The sequence below is a fragment of the Vombatus ursinus genome, unplaced genomic scaffold (genome assembly GCF_900497805.2).
Source record: "Vombatus ursinus unplaced genomic scaffold, bare-nosed wombat genome assembly UNPS02014841.1, whole genome shotgun sequence".
Taxonomy (NCBI): Eukaryota; Metazoa; Chordata; class Mammalia; order Diprotodontia; family Vombatidae; genus Vombatus; species Vombatus ursinus.
This window is the reverse complement of record NW_020954619.1, coordinates 26,110,901-26,134,867: the sequence shown is the minus strand read 5'-3', so window position 1 is coordinate 26,134,867 and position 23,967 is coordinate 26,110,901. Positions and strand designations below refer to the sequence as shown.

Below are 23,967 nucleotides of genomic sequence, written 5' to 3'. Positions count from 1 at the left end.
TCCCTTCTATATGTTTTTGGTTTCATTCCTTGATTATTGCTTTAAACTAAATTAACATTCCTTTCCTGAGCAAGAAGCAACGTGGAGTAATGAACAGAAGTTTGTCAATAAAGCCAGGATTCAAGTTTGCCAGTGATCTACACTGGCTACATAGATCCTAAGGAAGTTTTTTTTTTTTAACTTCTTGGTGTTTGAGGCAACTCTCTTAGAGTAAAATTTGAGGAGTTTGTGCTGACCTACCTTGTTAGAGAGTTTTTGTTTTGTTTTGTTTTGTGTTTACTCAGGAATTCTCAGTGAAATTACAGGTCAATTCTCTATCACTTCATCAGTGAAAATTGTTTATCTGAAGTTAGTAGACCCCTATCTCCCTTGTCTCATGTCTACAATTTCTAAAATTAAAAAAGAAGAAAATTTTGTGTGGATTGCGTGTATACCTCAATCTGGAGCATATTGAAGGTGAAGGGTGGGGGAGGGTAGAAAGTTAGAAATTGAAGACAGTTTTACCTCAAAAAAATCAATACAATAGCTACCAATAAAACCGATTAGTTTCACATTTCTATAAAATCTGTATGAAAAATGGTCTATATGTATATTAGAAAATCCTTGAGAAAAATGAAAAGAATGGGTAAACAGGCATAGATTTTTAAGACTTTTTTTTCTCCTTCTTCAGAAGACCACACCATTATGGCAACTCATTTGATTGTTAAGTATGGATAGGAGAAGGAAGGCTGAAGCCAAGTCTAACCACTCTCCAGAGCTGATAATATAGTTTTCTATGTCAGCATCTATAGTAATCATCAACTGCTATAAAGCAGGACTTGATTTATTCTTTTGTTGATTGTCTATATCTAAGAAAATGTTACTAATTAAAGTTGTACTTAAAAATATGTGTGCATACTTTCTTTTTTTTTCCAGAGAGCTGGCTTTTAGACATGTATCTGCACACCCTTGTATTATACTATAAACATTACTTGAGCTCCCCAAGAATGTAGTAGAAGGGTCAGGAAAGAATTTATCAACAGACTGAAGCCCTGGTTACTGGAGGCTAATAATGATCATAATATTAACTGGCATTTACATCCTGTTTTAAGCTTTGCAAATGCTTTAACTATATTATCTCATGTGAGCCTTATAAGACCCCTGGGAATAGGGGATAGGGGACCCCCTTGGGTCTATTGTTTGTTTATTTTTTTAAAGTACTTTACTAAGTTGAGCAATATAGCTTTAAAGGCTCTCCTCCAATAAGACATTTACCATGCATACAAGATTTTAAAAGGGCTCTATTTATGATTTGCATCCCACCTGTTTCCAAAAAGAATTTTAAAGGCATTTAAACTTATGCACATACATAGATGATTGAAGATGATGAGCAATATGACTTCATAAAACAAAAAAGTATCAGTACCAAATAAGGCTGATATAAAGAATGCTTAGGTGAAAGACCCAGTCATCCAGAGGATAGTTAAGGATGATAATGGAAGGAAGACAATAAACAGAAAAGTAATAAAAAAATTAGGTAGAACTTTTTTTTAATAACAAACTCTTTTCACCATCAAACATAGAGTGACCTTTACACTTGATATCTAACATCCCAGCCCTATAGAAGATGACAAAGAATAGATATGAAACTAACTACAACAAAGATTGGAAAAGCAGATACATTAGATCAACTGTACACATAACACACCTATGCAGGAGTTCACGAAATCATTTGAGAACAATAAGTTACTTGAGAATGTATCCAATGGAAGGGAATATATTAGAGCAAAATTCAAATGACCATTAACAATTAGAGCTGCCCAAGCAAGAAATGTATATCCTTAGGAAGGAGGTGGGTTCCCTCCCACTTGAGATCTTTAAGTAGAGATTGAATGATGATTTGCTAAGTATGTTCTAGTGGAGAGTTTAGTGGGAGTATGGATTTGACTAGATGGACATCTTTCAACTCTAAATCTTTTAGATTCTGATTTAAAGAAGTGTCATTTTGAAAGAGTATTTATATTTGACCATGTAGATCTGAAAGGGTAGAATTAAGTGGAAATTACAGAGGCAGATTTCAACTCAATCTAGGAAAGATACCTTAATGATTAGCGCTCTTCAAAAATATAATGAATGACGTACCTTGTGAGTCATTTGGATTTCTCCTTACCAGAAGTTATCAGGGAAAGAATTGTATAACTTCTTATTAGTAAGTTGAAAAAGTGATTTCTGATCAAGTATGAGTTAGATTAGGTAACCTCAGAGGTGCTTTTTCATTTTGTGATCTTATGGTGAAATTGACTTCATAGAATCCCTCTCTTTCATAAACCTACTTCTCAAGCATTACCTTCTACATAAAGCCTTCCCTGATTCTCCCAGTTGCTGGTGTCCTCTTTTCTATCCATCTCTAATTATCTTATATATAAGTAGGTGTATAATATCTATATTTCCAGAATCCAGAAAATGATAGGTGCTTAATAAATATTTTGATTAATGATGCTTTTTTGTTCACATGTCATTTCTCGTGTTATATTATATGTCCTGTGAGGGTAGGGACTGAATTGTTTTTCTTTTTATTATCCCCAGTGCTGAACACAGGGCTTTGCAGATAATATATTTCTCTGACTTGAATCCTTCGCTTCTCTAATTAGCCTTCCAAATTGCTGGTAAAATTGCCAAAGTAATATTTCTAATGCACAGCTCAAACAAAGTCATTTCCCAGATCAATAAGCTCAATGGACTCCCTATTACCTTTATGATGAATTACAAACTTCTGGGTTTGGCATTTCAAGTTCTTCCCCATCTCCTTCCAGCCTATCATTCCAGTCTTAGTAGTTATTACTCCCTTTCATGCACTCCCTTGTCCAGACAAATTTTGCCTGTTTAATGTTTCTCCCACAAGACATTCCAACTCCTGAATCCATGGATTTGCATAAACTGTTTCCTCTTTCTGGGATATACTCCTTCCTTATCTCCACCTCTGAAATTCCTGCCTACTTTCAAAGCTAAACTTAAGCACCATCCCTACATGAAATTTTACTGATTCCCCAATCCTCTCCATCACCCCAAAAACCTACCTTGTGTATCTCCATACTTATATTTGTATATATTATTTTCCCCCTGATAATGTAAACTCCATGAAGGAGGCAGCATTATCTTTTTGTCTTCGCACTTCAGAGCAAAATGCAATGCCTGGCACGCAGTAGGTATTTGAAAAATGCTTGTTGATTGATCATATGTGTCTGTGTGTGTATGTGTGTGTGTGTGAATTGAATTCACAACCAGCTATTAACATACCAAAGGTCTATTCTGTAGAAGGATGATATGGAGCAAAGACTTGAAGCTGAAGCCCCTTCCAGGTCACCTACTGTAAACCAATGGTGTCAAACTCAAGTAGATGTAAATCCCAATGACCACATATTGTGGTTTTAGAAAACCACAAATTAACATTATATATGTTGTATTGCATTTTTATTTAGTTTCTTAAACATTTCCCAATTGCATTTTAATCTGGCTTGGGCTGCACTTAGGAGTTTTGCTGGTTCTGCGTTTGACACCTCTGGTCTAAACCTCTTATTTGTGCAGATGACAAAATATTCCCAGTGTTTGCTTGGTATCACATAAGAAAGCAAGACAGAGCTAAAATTCAAATCCAGGTCCTATGGCTCCAAATCCTGAATACTTTTCACTATACAATGCAACACTCACTTTGATTTGCTCGTTTATTTCTAGAGAATATTGACCATTTATTCAAAGCAATAGTTAGAAGTTGCAAAGAGATCCAAGCTTGATATAAAGAAAAACAAATCTTCCATTTCCTAAAGGATAATAGTCTGTCCTTATATCTTCAAACAGAGGGTGGGGATAATATGTGTCAGTTGTGTTATAGGTGGAGAATTTTATCAGGATGTTATGGACTAGAGGCATCATGTAGCCTCTGAGTCTCTTCTAGCCTTGTGACTGGGATGCTGTCAACTGAATTCTAGGGAAGAAATCTAAATCAGCCTGGTAGGAATCCATGATTTGTCGACAAACACTTAAGTTTAATATGCTTTAGGGTAAACATTATCTTGTCAAGCAGTTTTAACACAAGATTCATTGTTACAGCTCTGGTCAAATAGGACTCTGTTCTCAGTTAATGTGAAAGCCCTGCTGCACCATGTAGCAAGAGTTCACTGAGGCTGGATAGTGGGCTTCTAACTGAATAGATACACTTGTAATATTCTGTTTCATTAAACCTTCTTGATACCATGTGCATATATCATTTTTGTGCTTCTTTGTTGATAATATCTCAAAGTTTGAGGAGTTTCATGGTATATCAAGACTAGGTTTTAGGTTATAGGTGTTAATGTTCTTATTCCAAGAAGTGAAACTAGAAGGCAATTTTCAAAATGGGATGGCTTATGGGTGTACTAACTATGAATCACCAAGGCACAGACTCATTTTAACAATGGTGAATATTTATGGAATACCAACTATATTGCAGACCCATGTCTAGCTTCTGGGAAATACAAAAACAAAAAAGTAGCTGGGCCTGTCCGCAGACAGGACATTTTGCTGGGAACCAAGGTGGTGGTGGGGGAATAGAGATATATAGGTTAGTATAAACTATTATATGTATGCCTACTAACAAATTGGAGAATCAGGAAAAGTATCTTGTGGGAGTTTAAATTTAAATGGAGACTTGAAACAAACTAGGGATTTCAAGGGGTGAAGGTTAAGCAGGTTCACATACTGATTAATCGTAATAAAGGAAGCATCAAATTCCAAAAATGCAGCCTGACTTCAAAGGAAAGACAGATTAAAAATCAGATATCAGGACTGAAAAGTTATGTACAATCTTTATTCACAAAAATAAAATTAAAGTGAATCTACTCATCTGTGGAAATAGGTTATAATCTGAGTAATTCCTTAATTAAAAAAAAAGTCATTTCAATTATTTAGAGCAATTCTTCATCAATAGCATTTATACAATTAAAAAAACTATTTTCAATACATTTATCTTTCATTATCTAGTCAGTAACAATAATCATTAAATCCTATAAAACTTAACAGTAGAAAATTTTGTGTGAATTTTATTATTTTTTATTAATAATTATGGGTATTTATATAGAATTTAAAGATTGACAAGGCCTTTTCACATATATTTATTAAAGTATTATTAATATGGATTAAATGTTAAAGTATATGTATATATTTTTCCCAGAGAGATTGTTAAACTTTTAGCATTACTCTATGAACATTTTTTTGAGCTCAGTGGGAGCATAGTTGAATGCTCAGAGGATAAAACAGTCATTTCATCAAGCTTCACATGTGGTGAGGCTTAGAGACTCACCCCAAATACAGCTGATATAATTATCATTTTACAGATGAGGCAATTTGTGTTGGTAAGCTCAAGACATCTTCAAGATCACAAGACTAGTTAGTAAATGTCTGAGGAGGGGTTTGAGTCTTGGGCTTCCTGATTCCAAATTCCAAATCCAGTAGTAAACTGTTCTGTCTTCTCATCTTACTCATATGGATATCTATCTTCCTATCTATCTGTATGTATGTGTTGTGTATGTACATATACATATGCATATGCTTATGCATATACATATCCACCAATAGTTATTTCTCTAATATAGTCTATTATTATTTATGCTGCTGTTTCTGTTATTGAAAATAATAATATGCTTATCTTTATAACTATTATCAGTATAATCATTAGTCTCTAGCAAATGGAGTCCCTTCCCTGGACTCCACAACTCAGGAATATAAGAGCTTCAGAAGATAGCAGCAGCAGCCTCAACCCCAGCTGAAGCAGCAGTTTAGAGTCTCCCTAATTCTTACCTGTAGTAAGTCAGTCAGAGACCCCATCATCCTGAGAAAAGGACATCATCACCAATCCCTGATTTTTGAATTACTGTGCCCTTGATCTAAACTGGCAATACAGTGCTGATCAGGTAGCCTAGATAGAAGGAAGACTAGATATTCTGGTCATTCTGAGACTTTGGGTTTGGAACTTAGGGATCCCCAATAGCTGTCTCAAGGGACCAAATTGACTCCACCATTTTTCCTGTGACCTACCTTGGGGAGAGGAGATCACCAGCTTCATTATCCTTACCCCTTGTTTCCCTGGGGGATGGGTGTTGGACTACCAGTGAGACAACCCCTTCACTCAACTTGCATCCTCTCAGACCTGCCCACCTGCTGACACCAATTCTAAGAACTTTGTAGCATAGCTGGGATCTCCACCCATCTGTTGTGGAGGCAGACTTGAGGCCAAGTAGTAGACAATAGCATCATCTACCACATGGCTGAGATTAACCTGTATCACCTCAGAAATTCTACCAATCCTTCCTCGATACAGTGCAGGATCTTCCCATGTAATGATTGACAATAATAAAAATAATTACCTTTTCTGTATCCATAATGCTAAACCTTCATTAATAAAGCCCAGTTTTGGTGTCTGGATGTTAAGGAGAATAAAGTTTCTGATTTATTAATCAAAAAAGTTATTCTTAACTAAATTTAATTAACCATTTTCAATCAGAATTTCAGTTTCAAAAGTTATCTTCATTCAGTTCTAGAAATCTGCTCAAAACTCAGCTTCAATGAAGATTTTGTAGATTAATGCATTTAAAGTCAGTCCAATAACCCCAGAAAATGTCTTAGCATTCATGTCTGGTCCTCCTCCCTCTAGCAAGTCTGCAATTACTCTTCTATGTTTTATATATTTCTATTCTATCTGTCTGTAGATCTAATGGAAACATCCATTTTACCTGAATTATATCTTAGAAACTACAGATCATTGCCAATGACTCCAATCTTCTCTATGTTGCAAAATCCCATTATTTAGCCACCAGCATTCTTCAAATGATGGTGTGTGGCTGCTAATCACAAAGCATCATAATCTCAGATGAATAAAAATTCTAAGTTCTCCAAAGGAGAATGAATGTTATATGTATGCAAGTAGCATTATGTTACCAATGTTTATTTTTGCTTGAGAAGTGATAACAAAGGATTCATCACAGATATCAATAACTAGAAAAGAAGGTAGGTCAGACCAACATATAGTGAGAGAAAGGGATAAATGGCAAATGGTTTATTGCAACACACAATACATGTGGAAAGAATCAGAGGAAGTTTTCTGGAAGATTTAATGAAAGGCAAGAATACAAATTTAACAGAATGAGAAAGCATATATGAATTGAAGTTTTCCCTACTAGAGTGAAATAATCAAAGTATCCACTTTTAGGATGCAGACTAGAATAATGGACAGAGAGCTAGTCTCAGTGAGGAAGACTTAGGCTTAATCCCCATTTCTGGCACCTACTACCTGTGTGAATCTGGGAATTCTCAGGGACCCTAGGCAATTCATTAAGAGGAAACTTTAAGGATATTTTGAAGAACTAACATGAGTCAATTGACACTGCATTTTTTTCATCTATAAGATGAAGAAAATAGAGGTAGTAGGATGAAACTTTTTATTTCAAAGTAAAATTATGAGATATGCTTGCAATTATTTGAGTTTAAAGTAAATTTGTCCAGGTAGGAAAAATCACAATAAATTATATATTAAAAATTATCAGGAAAAATTTGTCTGATCCTTTTAGTGTTAAGACAATAAGTTGAAGGGCAGTTGCCATTCTGCACCAATGGATAGTTTCCTTATCTGGGCTGTCCTAAACCAATGAAATATCAGGTCTATACCAACACAAAACAATAAAATAAGATAAAACAAAAATACTCTCCCACATGGCTTTATGAGTAGGTTAAATAGACAAATAGATTGCTGGAATATGTGAAGAATAAAAGATAACCAAATACAAAAATTTGTCCTTCACTGGCAAGTCCTACACTCCAACGTTGTCATCAATTAATGGGGTGAAAGTAGTTTGTAATATCCAACAGGTGATACTTTAGCTGGCTGAAAACAGCAACATATGTGTGTGAGTGATTAATACATAGTTATTAATAATGAAATAAACTATGGAAGGATCCTAGGGAAAAGACAATGATGCATGAGAGGAAGGAATCAAATAATTTTCTAGATCAATCCAATCAACCTGAAAATATATTTCTTTAAATTTAAATAGAGATGCTGCTAGGGTTGCCTGGGGAGACCTTCTGGGGTCTGGGTAGGTAGAGATCAACAAAGAGAAACTAGGCAACCTATAGGATGAATTCAAGAGATATTGCTTTTTTTTTTTGATAGAACTTATGTTTCCTTGGGGCAGCTAAGTAGTGCAATAGATAAAGCAGTAGGCCTGGAGTCAGAAAGACCAGAGTTCAAATCTGACCTCAGACCCTTACTAGCTATGTGACCCTGGGCAAGTCACTGACACTCAGCTTGAGTAAAACTGGAGAAGGAAATGGCAAACCACTCCAATATCTTTGTCAAGAAAACACAATGGACAGTTTATCCACAGAGTCACAAAGAGTCAGACACTATTGAACAACAAACAGTTTCCTTGGAAGGAGCATCCTCCAGGTGAGGAAACTCTCTGCCAATGTAGATCAACCCTTGCTCTTCAATTTACAGTTTTAGAGGCTCTCTCCTTCTCTTCCTTCCTCTCTCCTCTGTTCTCTTGCCCCTCCCTCTCTCCCTCTTTCTCTCTCTATATATACACATGTGTGTATATATATGTGTGTGTGCATGTATACACATATATCCATATTCATATATGTGTATGTATATATGCATATTTTTGCACACAGACATGTGTGCAAACATCCGAACATATGCATATATGTGCATTTGGGTATGTGTTGATGCTTATATTTACATGTAGATATAGATATTTGTATATGTTACGTGTTTATGCTAGGCTATTTATGGCTACGTTGCATATATACTCATATATACATACATTATCTCAATAGAATGAAAGCTCCTTGAGAACAGGATTTTTTTCTTTTTCTTTTTTTGCCATTGAATCCTAAGTACCTGGCAGAATGTACGGTGTATAGATAGAGGTTAATAATAATCATTAATGGATTGATACTATTGAATTTTAAGTTCCTTGATGGCAAAGGTTATGCCATTTCATCCATGTGTAACTAGCAAGTAGAATGGTGCACTCCACATACAGTGTAATTGTTGGATTGTTAAATATTTTTTTAAAAAATCTCTCTCTGTATATACATACATACATACATATATACATACATATGTGTGTATCTGTGCATATGTTTCTAGGTAGCACAATGGACAGAGAGCTCGTCCTGGAGTCAGGAGGACCTGAATTCAAATCTAGCTTCAGAAGCGAACTAGTTGTTTGATCATGGGCAAGTAATTTAATTTTTGTTTCCTCAACTATAAAATAAGAGTGATAACAGCACATATATCATAGGGCTATTGTGAAGATTAAATGAGATTATATTTTTAATGTACTTAGCCCAGTGCCTGGATACCTGGACCTTAGTAGATGCTATATAAATGCTTATTCCCTCCCCACTTAAATGCAGGCCTCTGACACATTTGTTTTTCATATGTTTTTAAATTTCCCCCTCAATACTGTTGCACTGTCTAAAATGGACAGGGCTGTGATAAAAACAAAAGACTGATAAGTTAGATTTATTATGTTTGTTTCATCTAGATTTCCTCATTTGCTCCTTTTAGGTTGTTTCAGACTCAGATCCATGATGATTTGAATGATCAATCCAGTCAACCTGAAAATTTATCTCTTTAAATTTTGGCTCTAAGAAACAACCCATAAATATCCCCATAACTAGTACCCATGTACTATCCCTGTAGCACAGCCACAGATATATCAACTTAATAGAAGAGAGAGCTGAGTTTTTCCTGTTCCTAAAATCGGCATCCATCTACTTTAAGAACATATAACTGTATCACTTGGAGTGCCAGAATTTTGCCTTGGGCGCCAGAATTGACTGTATTGTTGATAGCTTATTGATTTCTGTGCTATCCCGAAACAGTTGAAGGAGCATAGAAAAAAGTATGTGAATAGCAGCCAGTGACAGCTGCGCTGGAGACATTGTAACCTTGAGACACCAGCTTTGGAATACAAGGAGCATGTCAGTGTGATGCACAGGAGGGCCAAACCGAGGGTGTGCTGAGAATATGATAGTGAACAAAGACCACTGCAATAGCCAGGGACCAGATCACAGATGGGAGCTGAAAACAAGAGACACGGAGCTTGACCACATGATTCCTCATCAACATGATTGTTCAAGAGTCTGTAATCTAGTGTTAACAGGACCTCAAAAAAAAAAAAAGCAAAGATTCACATTGACTTTAGGATCATCAGTTTATAACTAAAAGGAATCTTAGAGGTCATCTAGCTGAAACACCTTCATTTTACAGTTAAGGACACTGAGCCTCAGAGAGCTTAAGTGACTTATCTAAACTCACAGAGAATAAACCATAAACCATACAGGAAGTTGCAAAGCTGGGAGTTTAACCCCAATTATCTGAGTGTTGCAGTGGATACAGGGCCAAGTCTGGAGTCAGGAAGATACCCTTTCTTGAGTTCAAATCTGGTGTCAGACATTTATAAGCAGTGTGACCATGGGTAAGTTACTTAACTCTGTTTGCCTCAATTACTCATCTGGAAAATGAGCTGAAGAAGGAAATAGCAAACTACTCCAGTATCTTTGCCAAGAAAACCCCAAATCAAGTTACAAAGAGTCAGACACAATTGAAACCACTGAACAACATGCGATTCTAAATCAATGTTGATTCCACTCCCTCCTTGTCCCATCTTTGATCCTCAGTTTAATCATCCCTTTAAGTGGGTTTTAATAATATCTGCACTCATGGAGTAGCTGTATAAGAAGAACTTTTTAAACCTTGAAGAACTATAAAAGGTTAAATTATTATTACCATGATTTTGTTGGACAATTTAGCCTTTTAAACTCTGAAAATGGGCTGGGTTGTTGGCTTGTTTATCTTTATATCTGTGGCATTTACCACTAGGACTTGCAAATAATAGGTATCTAATATATGAACTGAATATTTGCACTGAGAAAAAGCTATTCCGTGACCACACAGAAGTACCTCTGATAGTAATCATTCAAAGGCTTATTACAGGTCACAAAGAGAATTGGGTAAGTGAAGGTAATTGGTGAAACCTAGAAAGGTTTTGAACATAGACCAGACATGGATGGTGTTTCTGTCATCTGAGAACCAGCTAGCTAAACTAGATTGACCCCAAGGTAAAGAATTCTTACACCAAAACAATTAATGCAGATGGTTTACCAGATCATAGAGGGATCCTGAGATACATTGGTGGAGGGAGTACCTACACCAATGAAATCACAGGTCCTTGAAATATTTGAATATATTTCAGTTTTCTCTTCCTCCCAGGTTTTATGCTTATGACAACTACCCCTCTGATTTAAAAGGAGAAAGAATGAAATAACTACTGTAGCCCCCAGTTCACTGCTGACATTCTTCTAAAGTCTTGGAGTTAAAATAATGAAAAGCAAGGAAATATAAAGACAGACAGGAAAGGTGGGGATAAAGAGGCAAGAGATATGTAAGTCTACCAGTCTTTCACTACAGGGAATGACTGTAATTTGACATTTTGTATAAACTGACAAGGACAAAGTTTATAAACTATTTTATTAAGGAAATTAAGGAGGGAGATACAGAAAAAGAGGATGAGGGAGAGAAAGAGAATGTCAATCAATAAACAATTACTAAGCACCTGCTTCGTTCCAGGTACAATGCTAAGCATTAGGGATACAAAAGGAGGTAAAAGACAAACCCTACCCTCAAGGATTTCTTGATATAATGGGATTTTTAGACATAAGAATGTTAGATAAACAGGATTTTTTCTTTTCTGAATGTATATGGGTGTGCATTCAGTCATGAGTGTATAAGGAAAACAGGAGGGTAAAATGTCAATATTTATATGGTTATAGTGTATACATGTTGTCTTCTCCAATACAGCATATGCTCCTTGCCTGTAGAAAGTTTCATTTTTGATGTTGTATCGCCCTTGTCTTGCACAATCCCTGGCATAGATTCTCATAAACGCTTATTCATTAATTGAATTATAGAATCATAGAGTGGCAGACTTGGACTGGCTTTAGAGGTCATTTCATGCATTTTACAGATGAAGAAATAGAAGTCCAGAACAAGGAAGTAATATGCTAATGGTCAAGGCTCACTGTGGCACTTCTAGAATCTGACCATAGGTCTGTTGACTCCCAATCCAATGAGTTTATATTGTTATGACTCAATGAAATAAACTTGAAAGGCATACTAATATATTGCATTGGTGTCAAATTGAAAATGGAAATAGAAATGGGAACACTAATTTGTACATAAGAATCTCAGTAATGCAATCTGTTAACTTAGTTTTAAAATGTAATATCTATGTTTATTGTATTTTTATTTATTTCAATAAATATTTCCCAATTACATTTTCATCTGGTTTGGGTCACATTTGGTGATATTATTGGGTATGTGCTTGACCCCTTTGTCAGTATATAAAAAGCCAGTCTCAGTATTAGAAAGATTAGCATCTGAATCCCATCTCTGATATAAACTCACTACATGACCCTGAACAAGTAATTCGATTTCAGTATTATAGTCAGAAAGTTGTCAGTCTGTAATGGGACAGAACATTTCCTCATTTGGCTTCCCCTCACAATCCTCTCTTTTCCCACCCTTATTATTTGTGATTATAGAAGTAGGTCATTAAATTCACATAATCATGAACAGCACCAGTCAAAAATGTAAGATAATTGATTGTCTCTCTGGGGATCCCCCTCCCTTCCCCTAAGTGACAGTTGTTCTGTCACTTAGTAAAGGTCATAGATCATAGATTTATAGTCAGAGAGGACCTTAGATATTATCTGGCTCAATCCCAAAAATCCCAGTATTTAACAGTTGAGCAAACTAAGGCTCAAAGAGGTAGTGATTTGCCTAAAATCGTGTGGGTAGTGGATCAGAGCAGGGATAGCAGTCCATGCTGTCAGACTCTATTCTCACTATTCTTTCCTCTAGACCATGTTTATTACAGAGTTCTCAGAACATTATTCCCTCCATCATTGTCACTGTATATTATTTGGTTGCAATCTTCATCAAGCAGGAGGGAAGACTCAAAATAATTATGCAGGACCTTGTTTTCAAAACTTCAATTCAAAAACTATTATTGAATAATGCATCTTTAACTTTCTCATTTATATAATGCTTTCCTATTTATTTTCTTTCACAGGTATCTTTCTTCAGTGGCTTAAGATCTTCTCTTTCTTAATGGGCTTTCACTCCAAATTAGAGCGTAGCCTTATAAAATGATGACAGTTAGGGAGGTTGATATCAAGTTTAACCAGCTTCAATTACTGCATGATTTGAGGGAGAAAAAATCAAATACTGTTTCAGACATAATATGTCACAATGACAGAAGAGGTGGATGGTGCTCAGACCATTAATATGACAGAAATACTTCTACTAAAAGGATAGGGTTTGGGAGTGTAACTTCTGTGTGCATATGTAGCTATTTTTAATAGCTAAATAATCAGAAGGGACTTCAAAAATGTATTTCTATCTAGTCACTGCTCTTTCTTATTTTCAATAGGTACAAGCTAAAACTCTCCCTACACAGATGGCAAAATTAAAACAGAAAGAAACATTTTAGAATCACTAAGATCCTATGACCAACAGCTATCCAGCCAGGGTAAGCTGTTGGCAACCGAATTCCTCAGTTGAAGGAGACAGATGCCACTCAGAAAGCATTGGCATATGTAGGAATAGGTGGTAGGGAATAGATTGGCGGTTATGAAAGAGGAGGATGGCCATACTAGATTTAGACAGTAATAATAGATTAACAATGATGCACTTAAGGTAGATATGCTTAAAAATGCAAAATGCCAACTGGATCACTGTGGTTTAGAAATAAGCACAATCACTTAATACCAATTTATCAGAAATCTCAAAGCAGCCTCAGCTTAGCCTCCTCCTCATCAACTAGAAAGAATGCTGAAGAAAGCCTTCCAGTCTCCTCTTTCTTCACCATCTGTGGTTGAGTGACTTGTAACTATAATAGCAATTGACTTCAAGGTGAACTGAATCCTGGAAGAATTCAAACAGTGTGCAGGCATCCAGGATTGTATATTCTATGCCATAGTGACCCTCAAAATTTGAATAAAGGTTTGTTATAATTGCTGTAAATGCTATCTCCAAGGTATTTACTTTATTTCCCACCAGAAGAAACACTACTGTAGCAGCTCCTGAAAACCAGTAGAACTCTATTTCTAATTTTAGCTAAATCAGAATAGATGGGTCAATATATAACTATCTACTCCTAATATTGATTGAAATTATGGTTGATATACCAGTCTTTGATTTCTTTTGTCAAAAGCTATAAAATCAGATTTTCATCCTATGGTTCAGGCTCAAATTATAATTTTTAAAAGTAAGAGGTCATATTGTATATTAGAGCCACAATGATAAAGAGAGCTAAAAGATAGCATTTCAATTTTAAAGTGTTTTTATTTAGTTTTGGGAAATAAATCTACCCACTGTTATGCTTAGTAGGCAAATATCGAGTCACTATCTAATGACACTATAGCTCAAGTAGGCGGTTGGAATGTAATCCATACTCCATGTATACATAGATAAATCTCTTATTCTCTTTGTCTTAATATTCCTCTCCACTGTTAATGTTCAAATTTCCTAGAAAACTCAACACAATTTTGAATCAGTGCCCATTTTAAACTACCAAAAATAACCTTTTTTTGGTGTAGCATAAGTCAACAATGAAATATGACCAATAAGTAATAACTCTCATGCAAGTTTAATGCACCAGGGGCTTAGGACATCAATCCTCTCAGAAAAAAAAATCATCATCCTATTGAATTCCAGCACTGTTTTAAGTACTATAGCTTAATTGTATTTGAGAAATGAACAACTGTTCAAAGAGGTAATGTGAAAATAAATAGTAATTTAATTTCAGCTCCTCCCTTCAAAACTAATTAGAATTTGGTATAATCTATATTATTCACCCATCAATTGATTCCAAAATGTTGAAACCTTGTAATTTTGCAATTAAAATATGTACACATACATAATCTTAGTCATATTTCAAGGCATCCATCATTCCTTCTTTTTTAGTGTAGAAAGATTATAAATTAATCAGCTTTCATAGGCCGAAATATATTTATAGCAATGGAAGCACTATTGAGAGTGATTCTTCTTAAGATCATCATCATTCTCAAAGAGTTGGTGTGCACCCACAGGATTCAGCAGCGCAAACCAAATGAGAGGGAAAGGAGGAAGGAGTTTATAAAATCAAATTTAGAAACAGAAGACATGTACCCTGGGGAAAAGAGTTTATGAGGAAATGTACTAGAAACACAAAGCAACTCAAGTAATTATGATAAAACTAAAAAATCATGGAGTATATTTTTATCATAAATCTTAGGAAACATAAGGTTCTAGTTAGGGAAAAAAATAGCAACCCAGGATTTAATATTTATTAAATTAATGGTCTTCCTAGAATCATTCACTTTTTCTACTATAATTGATAAGTGAAAAGGAGTGGTGACTTTATATGCACACAAAGTAGCATTGTTTTGGGCACCTAGGTGGCACAGTGGATAGAGCACCAGCCCTGAAGTCAGGAGGACCTGAGTTCAAATCCGGCCTCAGACCAAACACTTGACACTTACTAGCTGTGTGACCCTGGGCAAGTCATTTACCCCTATTGCCTAAAAAAAAAAAGAAAAGAAAAAGTAGCATTGTTTTTAAGAGCCCCTCAAAATAGAGATATAGGTTTACAAAAAGTAAAAATGAACAAACAAAAACCCAAGGGGAGGAAAATCCATCTTCTAATGACTATAAACTGGCCTCAGTTTGTCTAGTTGTTGTTTCCTGGCTAATTTCACCATTGATGCTGGCTAATAGATGAAGGATTGTATAGCAGAAATCCTGGTCCGTAGATATTTTTACTGATGTATAATGTAAAGTATGTTCTAGTTTTTAGTGTATTTATTATCACTAAAGGAATGCTCCGGAGTAGAAGGAAGAATGGATTAAAATTAGAAAGAATGGTAACTAGATTTATCCTAATTAAGGACTATTTCCTCTAGGAGATAGATAATAATGGGTTTAAGGTATTTGGGCAGAATGCCTATCAAATAGATTTACTATGTTATCTTGTTCCTTTTTCTCAAATTCCGTGGTCCAAAGCTCCCACAACAATATGACATTTGCTACTTGAATGAGCGAGGAATATGTCCTAGGATTTAGAAAAGGGAACCAAAGTGATGAACATCAGAACTTGACGTGTGGGAAGAACCCCATCAATGACCTATAAGCAAGTCCAATCATGTGTGGGAAGAGTCTTAACAAAGGCTCCAAATCTTATTAAGAGAAGGAATGATAGGAGACTTCTTCAAAGGTGTTCTTGTCTGTTTGAGATCAAATATAGAATTAGAAAGAAATAACATTCTATTTCACCAGAGATGGAACAATTTGCCTTAAATACTCCAAGCCAAATGTTAATATAACCTAGGAGAAAACTGGAAGGCTCTAAGAAAAATTATAAGCAAAGAGTCATGATTTTAAAATATATTCAAAATCATTAATTCAAGAAGAATATATATTGCATATCATTTTTAATAACTAAGTAAAAGAAGAATGAAACATGGTAGCTACACATTTCACAATGTCATATGGATTTTATCTTTCCCTATTCATTAGTGATATCCTCTTCCTATACTGTATCATCATTAATAAAATCTATTATATATGTATCCACTATTGCCTTTTTTTAATAAAATACTCAGGTAAAGTATCAATAGCCATGTCCTTATCTAATCAGTACAATTAAGCTTGTCCAGTATCAATTCCCACTTCAAACCAAAGGCTTTCTATATGGTCCACACTGACTGATTTTCTAGAAATTCAGTGATTAAAGCAAACCTCAAGAGCTCTCTTTCAAACCTGAGTTTGAAAGTCTAGATTACTCCCTCTGAAGTACTCCCTCTAAAATATGTCTGGCAATTTAATAAAAATCAATCACTTGAAAATGGAGCATTTTGCTGAAAGAAAAATGGATGTGATATGGTCTGAAATGCATAGCCTTTATTATTATTATTATTTATTATTATTATTAATATTATAGCCATGATACTATCTCAAGTTATAGGTTTTGGAGACCAAATGAAAAATGGATACCATCAAGAATAGAAGAGAAAAGAGGATCATAGCTATGGTTAAAGAAAAAGCATTCCAAGGCAAATAAAGTTTCATGGCACCTTCTCCCTCCTACTATATTCTTTTGGTAAAACAAAGTACCCCAACATGCTCTTAACAGGATTCACTGCGTCTATCTGTTCTATATGCTACTCATTCAACAGTTGCCTAAAAACAAAATCATGATAAATATATTCTTTTAATTGTCTTGACAATATTTGGTGGAAGTATTGTATTGATTGAAAAAAAAAATTCAAAATAGGAAAAAGTACCTAAGCAAGTATCTTGCTTACTCATATGGTTGTTTTTGGGCCTTGAGTTCTGCCAATGTAAACCTAGTATTGGCCATGTATATATGGTCCTTTATAACTGAAACTTGTTCTAGGTAATTTTTTAAAGAAAAATTCTAATTATTTTTTGAAACAAAGCAAAACAAAATAACAGCACAGAGCTGTCCAATGCATGACACTAAAAAGGAGAATGTGCATAGAAGGTGTACGTTACCTGACTTTTAAATTGCCCTGCTGTGGCTGTCCATCATAAATTGATAAAATATCAAAATCTTCTTCAAGAGCAAACGTATGAAATGACAATTGTATCCTGTTCCGTTCTCCAGTGATAATGATCCATGTGCAGTTGGCATAGTTTGGATAGCCATGAGGAAATCCTGGGCTTTCAATAGTACCATTGGGACCCTGGACTAATCCTCCACAGTTTTGACCTAAAAATAGAAAAATAAAGACCAACATCATTATAGCCCATTTATATGACTTTTTAAAATTTTTATGCCTCAATTGTTTTGTGTTCAATATGTATAGATACAGAAGGATCTTTGATTTTGACTTTGTAAGAGATGTGTGTGAATTCCCTCTAACTATATTCAGGACTTAGTCTAATAAATCCTAGAAAATTTCCCCAGGCACATAAATGTTAAGTGATTTCACTAAGTTCATATAGTTATCAAGTATGAGGGACAAGATTTAAACCCCAGTCCTTCGTGACATTAAGGTTATACTTCGATCTACTAGTTTAATCAGATCTACATTCTGAATTTTGTTATATAGTTATTACTTAATTCAGGATTATAGCTCCCACTTGTCACTAGGAATTCTAGGAGACAGAGATGAGAGCACACAGAAAGCAAAGGGGAAATAAATGAAAAATGTAGAAACAAAACCTTTAAAGTCATAGATTCCTCAAATATTAAAGCTAGAAACTACCTTAGCAAGTATTGTTCCAGTTCTTCAAACTAATAGTATTGAAAGTCCTAGATTAGAATATTATCTTGTCCTATTAAAAATGTTGTGTATTCAACTTTAGGATCACTAGTTTTAATAATGAATAATATATATATTTTCAGTTCAATTCAAAAAACATTTTTTCAACATCCATTGCATTCATGATATATTGATTGGCACTGTTAGTAAACAAAAGCACCTTAAACTAAAAAAAAAAAAAAAGTAGAGCATAAGTTCCTTGAAAGTATGTTTTTTTAATTCTTCTCTTTGTATCTTCAGCACCTAGCTCGGTGCATAGAGTAGGTGATTGTTATTAACTGAATTAAAATGTAGTATGACCTCAAGGATCTTGTTGGAAAAAGTAGAATTCTACACATTCTATAGTAATACACAATAATATATAATAAATTGAAAAACTGTATATGGTACAAACAGGGCTGCTAGGTAGTGCTGTTGATAACATGCTAAGCCTGGTGTCAAGAAAACTCATCTTCTTGAGTTCAAATCTGGCATCAGACACCTACTACCTGTGTGACCATGGGCAAATCACTTAACCCTCTTTTTTGCCCCAGTTTCCTCATCTGTAAAATGAGCAGGAGAAGGAAATGACAAACTACTACAATATCTTTGCTAAGAAAATCCCAAATGGAGTCATGAAGAGTTGGACAGAATTGAAAATTAGTCTTCTGGTACCTTTAATATTTCTGTGTCATCAAGATACTACCACTGATTGTCTTTTTATCAATTCTTTTTAATCATCATCAAATAATCAACTAACCTCTTTTTCTAGTCTTAGATGCTATATCTTATTCTACATACATATACATGTCTATATATATACATATAATTATGTGTGTTTGTGTGTGTGTCTAACATTAGACAATAGTTTGTTTTTGATGGATTCATGATCACATCAATGTGTAATGTTTAGATCACATTCCACCCCTACCTTCTTTTCTTGTGAGTTACTAGCTCAGGTCCTCTGGTATTTCCTCCACAGAAAACACATCCAACATCCTGAAGATCTTTTAAACATTGCAAGATTATAAGTATAACACACAAGCTGCCAATGTGTTATTCTTTGTTCTAGCTACATGCCTTTTTTGTTCATACCAGTTCTTGATGATGTATTTTACAGGTTTGAAAGAAAATCAGCAAGCAACTATCTACAGAAATTTAAGGGAGAAAAATCAAAACACTTCTATAACTGCCGCTTCTTGAATTCAATCTATCAATCAATAAACATTTTTAAAAGGACCTACTATGTGCCAGGCCTCTGATAAGAACTGGGATTGCAGAGAGAGAGAGAGAGAGAGTCAAAAACCATTACCTGCCCTCAAGAAGCTTGCACTCTAATGAGGGTGACAACATGAGAACAGATGTACACAAAGCAAGGTGTATACAGGATAAATATGAGATAATTAACCAAAGAAGGCAGGAGAATTAACAAGAGTGAGGAAGGTTTCCTGTAGAAGGTAGGGATTTAGTTGGGATTTAAAGGAAGGCAGGGAAATCAGTGGGAAGAGTTGAGGAAGGAGAGTATTTTAGGCAAGGAGAATAGACAGAAAAATATTTGGTGCTTAGAAGATGGAGTAATTTGTTTGTTGAACAGCCAGGAGTCCAGTATCATTGAATAATACATGTTGGGTAATAAGGTGGAAGAAGACAGGAAAGGTAGGAGGGGGCTAGGTTATGAAGGGGGTTAGGTTTTAACTGCCAAACTGAACATTTATATTTAATCATGGAGAAAATAGGGAGCCACAGAAGTTTATGGAGTAGGAGAGTGGCATGGTCAGACCTGTGTTCTGGAAAATCACTTTAGCAGTTGAGTGGAAGATGGACTGGAGTGGGGAGAGACTTGAGGTAGCATGTGATTACGATTGTTCAGATGTGAGATAATGCACTAGAAAGCTGTCAAGGAAGAAAAGGTATAGAAGAGATGTTGCACAGGTCAAAACAACAGGCCTTTGCAGTAGCTTGGATATAAGAGGAGGGAGTTTAGATAATGATGACTTGAGGATAATTCCTAGGTTGCAAGCCTGAGGGACTGTGAAAATGTTGCTACCCTCTACTGTAATATGAAGGTAGGAGGGCAAGAAGGTGGGGGGCGGGAATTAATGAGTTCTCTTTTGGACATATTGAGCTTAAAATGTCTGCTGGATATCTTATCTGGGACTCTATTATAAAGTAAGTGAAATCAGCTAGACCTTGAAGATTAAAAAAAATTGAATAATCCAAATAGAAAGAAGAAATACTATAATTTTCAGGTTGAAATTAATGCCAGAAAAAATATAAATTCATCAGGAAATGTCACTATGCCAGGCAAAGTAGTTATCATCATAGGTGCATAATAGGTGTCATTATTATCCCCATTTTACAGATATTAAATGACTTTCTCAGGGTTAGACAAGGTATAAGTATTTGAGGTCAGATTTGAACTTTAGTCTTCCTGCTTCCATGTCCAGTGATCTATCCACTGTGCCACCTATCTGCCTTAATAGATAAATACTTGTATATTTCCAAGACACTGAAAAGTTAAGTGACTTATACAGGGTCATACAGCTAAGTTAGTAATTATGAAAGGCAAGATTTGAATTCCTTGTCTTTTTTACTTTGAGTATATCAATCTGTGTAAATTACATCTAGGCCTTGAAGATACATGATATACAAATGCTTATTGACTTCAACTAAAATTTTTTATCATTGTGCCTCCTTGCCAAGCACATTGCTTAGCATGCAATTGGTTCTTAATAAAATTACCGTGAATAATTTGCCATTGAACTGAATTGTCTCAGCATCATATCGATGTATCCACACAAGCCCCAAAAGTTTTGGAGATTTGAGTATTTTGTGATGATTGCAAGCAGCATAAGCATTTTAAAACAAGTGTTATCCCTATAGTTATTGTTAAACTGAGAAGAAAAAATTATTTCAGGCTATGTTATATATTTTTATAAACATTTCACACCAGTAGGTCTCCGTGAGCCTAAATCTTTCATGATAATACTGTAAAATGCTTGTGGGAGTTTGCTAAATCTTAATAAAAGAGATTTAATAAAAGGGATTTGCTGGTTTAAAACCAAAGAACTAATAAGTAACCCATTTTCCACTAAATTTAAATCTAACAATAACACTATAACAAGTAAATATTAAAGCTGTGGGGTTTTGAAAGGTCTTTAAAGGAAATAGCTTTTCTTGTTTATCTAGCAATTGCTTCACAGTAAATCAAAACAGTAAAGACATGATCATAAATTTGTAAGAAGGAAAAAAAATATAAATTCATCAGTAAATGTCAGTTATGCCATGCAAAGTAGTTACCATAATATATCCATTGTAAAGAGCTGCCTTCTCACAGGGTAAATTATTTCTGAGGAGTAACATTTAAGGTACATGTAGAGCTCAAATTAGAACAAAGAATTTTGCAGAAAGAATCACATTTATGCTAACTTTAACAACCAAAACAACCCCAACAATAAGAGCTAGCATTTGTAAACTTCTTTGAGGTTTGTAAATTGCCTTCTATGTGTTATCTCATCTGATCCTCACAATAACTCTGTGAAGAAGGCCCCGTTATTATCCTTATTTTAGGGATGAGTAATCTAAGACTCAGAGAGTTTAAATGACTTGCTCATGGTCACATAGCTAGCACATATCTGTAGCAGAATTCAAAATAACTCAGATTTACAGCATTGCATTACCTAAAGTTTTGAACAAGACACAACTAGGAGTAATAGTAGAAACTGTCAAAGGGCAAATTTAAGATCAGTATAAGAAAAGAGAGAAAATATGTCTTGTCACTCTGAATCTTCAAATAGAGACTTTTGGACAGCTTTTCAGAAATGTTAGAAAAAGGATTCTTGGTCCTGTTGAGATCTGAGCAAATGTTTAACAACAACAAAAACAGCCAACTTTATATAATGTTTACTATGTGCTGGGCCCTATGCTAAAAACTTTATAATGATTACCTCGCTTGATACTTACAATAACACTGGGAGATAGTTGCTATTATTATTATCTTTATTTTACAGATGAGGAAACTGAGACAAACAGGGGATAGGTCACTTGCTCAGAGTCAAACAGCTAGTAAGTCTAAGGTCAGACATGAATTCATGTCTTCCTAATTTCAAGCCTAATACTCTATCCACTTCATCACTTAGCTATAATTTGTAATTGCTGAGATTCTATGATTCTTTGTATCTTCTTCATATTTTCAGAATTATAAATAGTGTTACTTTTCTCAAAGCTGAGCCCAAAATGCCTACATGAAAATGGACTTTTTTTCCCAAAATGTCACACTTTTTTTGTTTTATACAATAAATAAATTGAATTTCAATTCAAACTAATTTGATTTACCAAAATCTGTTTCCAAAAAGTATAGCATCATATGTTAATTAAAAGAAATATTCAGAATTCCCAAAGGCTTTTTATTTCAAGACACCATCAAGATACCATACTGTCCATTTCTTGAGCCAAAGCAATAGCAATAAAATGCTCCAAAATAGCTTTAAAATATGAAAGTTCATTTTCTGGCTCAGTATTAAGTAATACTGTGAAGAAACACAGCAGTGAAGAAACAAAGACCACTAGTTAATGTTCCTAACTAAAAGGATGGTTAATTTACTCTTCTAAACAAACAAAACAAAATATGGATGAGGATATGCTTCATTAATTCACTTTAAAAACTCTTGGAACATGAAAGTTTTATTATATTTTAAATGTAACTTTAGTGGGCAAGAGAGCAATTTTCAGTTTTTCAGTGAGATTTTATTTTATTACCTCCTGCTAAAACAGTTTTTTTTCCATCAAGTGCTTTTGTTAGAAATGTAACCTAACTCCAGCTTAATCCTGGAGCTTTTTTATTTTTTTTTTAAGGATTGACATGAGTGTAGCATATGTGAAGAAAGATGTGAATCCTGATTGGCTGAGAGTATGCTGAGCCCAAGATGCCTACATAAAGAATAGACTTTTTTTCCCTCAGATTTGGGAGATGATGCTGGAAAAAGGGGATAAGTTCAAGAAGAGAGGGAAAGCACAATTTTTGAATGGAAGACGAGATATTCCTGGTGCTGTAGATATTTGAGTGACTCAATTTAAATTTGGAGTGTCACAAAGACAAATGCATATATAGAGCAATTAGTGACCAGACAACCAGTTCTCCTAGGTACATAGATAGAAATAGGTCAAAGGCAATAGATTTATTGTAATATTCTAACTGACTGAGACCTCCATGGCAACAAGGAAAAAAATCACAAAACACTCAACAAGTAGATGAACAATGTATATTGAGTGTTATGGGTATGATAGTGTTACAGGAATGTGTTTTCCAAAAAAAGTGACACTATGACTGTTAGATGGACTAGAACTAGACAAAAAGGCTGAGGTAGAGAAGAATATGAAGGGGCATTTGCAGGTTCTGTGGGTGTCATTCAGTGTCATGTAGATCCCTGTAATAACAAAAGAATCATGCTAGTTCACTGGTATGCCACGAGCAGTTGCAAAATAAAGCTACATCAAATGACTTTATATTACATATATGTTTATATGGAGGGAGAGAAAGAGAGAAAGAGAGAGAGAGAGAGAGAGAGAGAAAGAGAG

General features: G+C 34.8%; 1 protein-coding gene across 1 annotated transcript in view; it reads right to left on the bottom strand.

Annotated features, from left to right (window-relative positions):
- The window catches only part of CSMD1 (CUB and Sushi multiple domains 1), a 2,488,924-nt gene that overhangs the window by 2,080,568 nt on the left and 384,389 nt on the right, over positions 1-23,967 (bottom strand). The window contains exon 2 of the mRNA XM_027840340.1: positions 17,639-17,855. Coding sequence (XP_027696141.1) covers positions 17,639-17,855 — 217 coding nt within the window. The remainder of the gene's footprint in view (positions 1-17,638; positions 17,856-23,967) is intronic.